The 5,098-nt window shown below is 45.1% G+C and overlaps 1 protein-coding gene across 2 annotated transcripts; it reads left to right on the top strand.

Moving 5' to 3' along the window:
• The first annotated feature begins 791 nt into the window (after positions 1 to 791).
• Positions 792 to 4,626, top strand: LOC102467937 (secretoglobin family 1D member 2-like). 2 transcript variants are annotated; one of them, XM_006156596.1, is made up of 3 exons: positions 792 to 933; positions 2,662 to 2,849; positions 4,498 to 4,626. In XM_006156596.1, the coding sequence occupies exons 1-3, from the start codon at positions 879 to 881 to the stop codon at positions 4,522 to 4,524; spliced, it is 270 nt and encodes an 89-aa protein (XP_006156658.1). In that variant the 5' UTR covers positions 792 to 878; the 3' UTR covers positions 4,525 to 4,626. The 2 variants fall into 2 exon arrangements, 1 of the variants encoding a protein (XP_006156658.1); XR_001370983.1 differs by lacking the exons at positions 792 to 933; positions 2,662 to 2,849 and adding an exon at positions 966 to 1,012.
• Positions 4,627 to 5,098: the final 472 nt, after the last annotated feature.

Raw genomic sequence — 5,098 nt, forward strand, 5'->3', positions numbered from 1 at the left:
GCCATTACACCAACTGCTGGTCCCCTTAGCAATGTTTTAAGGTACATATGTGATAAAGATGGTGGTGATGGAAGGGGTCAAGGGAGAAGATAAGACTTGCTCAGATGTTACCCATGTGCAGCTGAAACACTCCTGGTCAGCTGTCAGGCAGATGGAGGAGGGCCAGTGGGATTCTTCCTATGTGCCTTTTCTCCCTTAACAAAAGTGTAGCCCTCTAGCTTCCTGTGCCCCTCCCCAATTCTATCCTCCTGATGTTAGAACTTTCTTGTAGCTCTGCACTAATGCAAAGAACAGATACAATACCCAAAAGCTCCAGCCAAGCCATGGTTGCTTAGAAATTAGGGTGGCACTGTGCAATACTGAAGCTATTGAAAAACCTGGATTCAAATCTTGGATTGCCCTGAACCAGAGCACACCCATGATTCCTGGCTGGCTAGAAGGCTGGAGGGAGGATGACAGCATGGCATGATTCCATCAGGGCTATCTCACTGTCTTCAAAAAACTTACAACAAGACAAAACAAAACAAAAAACTCAAAGCTCAGAACCAATTGAGCTGGCTGAGGCTGAGGCTCCAGGAATTATTTCCATAGGCACCTAAACACTCATCTGGAGGGAAGAACAGATTTCCTGTGGGGCTGCTCATCTGTGTACTGCTCTGTGGAGGGAGGGGCAGACATGTGACAGGGATTAACAGCCACAGCCTTTGTGAGGAGGCAGAGCTGGAAGCCAGGCTTTGTGACCTACCATAGCCTGTGTGGGCAGGGCCAGTGAGGCTCACCAGGTACAAATAACCTTAGTCTCCACTGACTCTGCAGGCTCCTGTGGTCGAGTCTAAACCACTCATTGTTCCCTAAAGCTGAAAGCAAAATTAACCACCATGAGGCTTTGGGTGTCTCTCCTGCTGGTCACGCTGGCCCTTTGCTGCTACCAGGGTGAGTATTATTTGTCATTAGCCCAACACCAGTTGGGTGGCTCTCCTGCTGGTCACGCTGGCCCTTTGCTGCTACCAGGGTGAGTATTATTTGTCATTAGCCCAACACCAGCCCTGATAAGGGCCCTTATCTGAACACTAGAGAAACCTTTTTGCATGGTGTAGGGTAAGAACAGGCCAAAATTTAAGCCTTTTTCTGTGTTTATGAACTACTTTCCCTTCTACCCTACCCTCCCACCCAAAAAAGCTCAGGGATCATTTCATTAATTTCCTAGTACCTAAGAACTTTTGTGAAAAAAATATTTGTTGCAGGCAAATTTGGGGAACTGTTGGTGGAACTTCACTCCTTGGCTGTGACCTGTGTCTCAGGTGAAGCAGGATATAATGGGAGTTGCTGGGTATGAACCTGGGATCTGCCAATTACCAGTCCTTTGCTTACACAAAAATCCTTACACTTGCCAAGCCTATCACTGGTGCTTACTATTACCACCAAGAGTGCTATGAGAGTGGAGCGAGATTTTGTATGTCCTCACTTGAGCTCCAGGTATCAGCAAATGTTTAATAATTAGAAATTCTCCTCCCCAGAGTCTCTGGTGTGAATTGAACTCAAGGCTTTTTAAGTTCAAACTCATAAAATGATATAACTAGAAGGGTCTTTGGAGAGCTTTCAGTTCAGAATGAGTCAGTGCTCTCTGAATCTCTTAAGAAACAAGCATCTGGGCTCTGAGAATAAGCAGCGCTCAAGGTACCCACTACTGCCATTCATACCAATTTTGCTACGATTACCAAAACTACGAAAATGATTATCACTACGGTATCTGTCTTTCTTGAATTAATTATACCCATGCTTTGATAAGTTTTTGTATGTTTCATGCCCATCCTTGGGACTCTTTCCCTGAGTTGCCTGAATCTCTCTCGAAATTCTCCTCATAGTTCGATGTCAACTGATTATGGGTCACATTGTGACCTGGAAGGGCACTTCTGAGGTGAAGTTGTGGAGGACTTGGGGGAATGGGGAATCCAGACCAGAGAAAGTGATAGGAATCCAGGTCGCACCAAAATTGCCAGCAGCAGCAGTCTAGGGATGCTGAATATTACTGCAGAGCAAGAGCCAATCCCAATTTCTCACATTTCCACAAAAGCTCCTAATTTTGGTTAAAACTAACTTGGTTTATTTCTTTACTTTTGAGCTCAATCTGCTTCTATGCATAGCCCCAGTTTCTCCAAACTTGGATTCAAAACATAGTCCTTCGACATTTTTAAAAACCATTTTATTTGCTCTTCTCCAGACTTACTCTCACTTTTCTGATCTCTGGTAAGATTCTGACACTACAATTCACACTGAAATTTAAATACCCAAACCTCTTCTTCGTCAGTATCTGTGTTGAATAAAATGTTACTCTGTTATCGGTTATCTATTAATAGTTAATTATTTTGAATCCAACAAAAGCAAATTTCTGTAAATCAGAGTTTTAGAGAGCAGTGCTGTGAGCTTTTGCAAAAGCAAAAACAGAATGAGTGCTCAAGAAAACAGTTTTCCAGACCTAGCTCTGCCCTTGGCTTTGTGATCTGGCAGAAGTCTCGACCTTGAGAGTCTTACATCGTCATTAGCACAAATATGCAATGGGAGCATAAAACCTTGGTGGTACTGACTAGTTGAACATCAGGGAGCCATGGGGGAAATGACTTTATTTATTACCTAAATTGTATTTTAATTTTTTTGTTCTAGCCAATGCAATGGTCTGTCCAGCCTTTGTTATTCATACAGTAAACTTCTTAACTATGCCTATGTGGCTGTTTGAGAAGACACTTAAAATATTTAATGCACCAGCAGATGCTGTTCAGGCAAAGTTTCAAGTGAAGCAATGCGTGGATGAGATGCACGGAGGAGACATACTTAAAATTAACGCTATATTGGTAATTTCTCTCTCCTTTCTGCATAGAGGCTTCTGGTCAGCTCCACAGCCAGGGGTGAGGTCAGTTGGCTGTTCCATTGGGTAGGGCTCCTATCTTGCTTCTCACCTTTGATTGGGTGACTCAGACCACAGGGTGGAAGATACCAAAGCACCTGTTAAATTGATCACACCTGCTCACGGCATCCTGGGCATGTTCCTCCTCTTAGGTCACCCCCTCTGGATACCATGTTTCCCAGTGTCCTACATGGAAGGATAGCTGAGGCCTCTTGCAGGGAGGTTGGAAGACCAAGCCCTGCTGCTTTTTGTTACCTGGGAGCTTTGCTGAGGGTGAGGTCCACTCACTCAATGGGCACAAGCCCTAAGGAATCTCATGGGAGTCTTGGGGCTGTTGAACAGGGAGACAGAGGGAGAAGACTGGAGCTGGCCTCTGTTAGATGCAGCCCTGTTGGCTGGGGGTCTCTGGCAGCTTCTACAGAGCCAGGAGCCCACTCCCAGCTCCTTCTGCCCCATGTTTCTTTCCTAACCTCCAACACCATCACCATCACCATTGCCAAAGCATAGAGCCCTGCACTGCATAATCTTCTACAGTCCATGCGGACCCAAAATACCTATATTCTGTCTTTATCAGGAAACCAATTTTTTTTTTCTTGGAGAGATTTTCAGTATAGGGTATGTGCACTCACCAGACAGACAAAGAGAGACATAGAGACAGAAAGCAAGAAATCACCCCCGGGGGATGGTCACGCCGCAATCCCTTTTCCTCCATTCTCCTCTCTGGATCTTGGGCATGCACGCACACAAGCCCGGCATGAGTTTTAAGCCACCAGGTCCGGGATGCGAACTGCGGTCAACTACGTGGGAGTCCAGCAACATAGCCATTACGCTAACTGCTGGTTCCCAGGAAACCAAATTTTTAAAAGGGCCTCTTGGCTTGTCTCTTTCTGGGTTTAAGTCCTGAAATTTAGTTTCAGATGCTCTGAGATGCTATAATTTCATTATTAAAAAGGACCCAGCCCAGGGACCAGCAGTTAGCGTAATGGCTGTGTCGCTGGACTCCCATGTAGTTGACCGCGGTTTGAGTCCCAGACCTGGTGGCTTAAAACTCATGCCGGGTGCGTGTGCATGCATGCCCAGGATCCCGAGTTGAGAATGGAGAGAAGGGATTGGGGTGAGCGCATGTGCCATATAGCAAAAAAAAAAAAAAAAAAAGGAATTCAGCCCTGAGGCAGAATTCCCACCTGGGATTTGGGTGTTTCCTGAAAGCTGAGTCTCACAGTCCCATCCCAGTCCCATCCCACATCCTTTAGTCCTGGGTCTCCCATGGGGGTAATAGTGGATGACATTCATTGTCCTGGAACCTCATAGAATGTAACTTCTGAATGCTCTGTCCTGCTTGTCCCCCTTTCCTTTCCATTAGCAACCTGAGCCACACTCTTGGGCCACTTCAGGGTTTGTTTTCCTGACTTTGAAAAAGTTGTTCCCCATCATTCATGGCATGGCTATGCTTCAACTTTCCCCTCCCACGCATGCACTCACAAGATTTCCAGGGGCTGCTGTTGGCAGAATTTCCATTGATCTCTTGGTTGTGTTAACATGTCTCTCCAGGAGCACCATGACTGACACCAATTTTCTTTTATTTTTTATTACAGGTGAGAATGCTTCCTAAGTGTCTCTAGTTGCAAAGGATATTATATTCTGTTTCTACTCTCCTCCAATGATACCTGATTTTCAATGAAAAATGTAAAGGTTTCAACATCTTGCTTTAATAAATTATGTTCCCTGCACTTCTCCTTGTGTCTTGTTTGCATCTAAGTCTCAGTGCTTGAGTTAAGGGCAGTTTTAATACTAAAGTGCATTTTGATGTTGTCATAGTAACTTATAGAGACTGAATATCTGCTGTTACTGGAGGCCAAAGTGTTTGGGATCCCCAAAAGTTATGTATTTAGGAAACCCCCAGACTCACTGGTTGGCTTGTCATGTGGTTCATACCTCACAGCAGCACTACTGTGATGTCCTCATGGAACCGCTGTCGACCTGCTCAGTCCCCAGATCTCCACTGTACTTTAACTCCCATGTCATGTCCAGGACACCTGATTTTCCATCTAATTTTGAAATCTTAGTGCATCACCAGGATTCAACCTTTGATCAACTCTTCCTTTTCTCCACACACTCAGAGGACTCATTAGTGTCCACACACACCCCAACCTTAGTCTAATGTTTGCCTCTCAGACTGTTCCAAAAGCTCCAAAA

The sequence above is a fragment of the Tupaia chinensis genome, unplaced genomic scaffold, assembly GCF_000334495.1.
Source record: "Tupaia chinensis unplaced genomic scaffold, TupChi_1.0 Scaffold000502_1, whole genome shotgun sequence".
In the NCBI taxonomy this organism is placed as follows: Eukaryota; Metazoa; Chordata; class Mammalia; order Scandentia; family Tupaiidae; genus Tupaia; species Tupaia belangeri.

Excerpts from the sequence above, each read along its gene's own strand:
- LOC102467937 (XM_006156596.1), top strand. The coding sequence starts at position 879 with ATGAGGCTTTGGGTGTCTCTCCTGCTGGTCACGCTGGCCCTTTGCTGC. Across the intron at positions 934-2,661 it reads GGCCCTTTGCTGCTACCAGG|CCAATGCAATGGTCTGTCCA; the intron begins GTGAGTATTATT and ends TTTTTGTTCTAG. Across the intron at positions 2,850-4,497 it reads TTAAAATTAACGCTATATTG|GTGAGAATGCTTCCTAAGTG; the intron begins GTAATTTCTCTC and ends TTTTTATTACAG.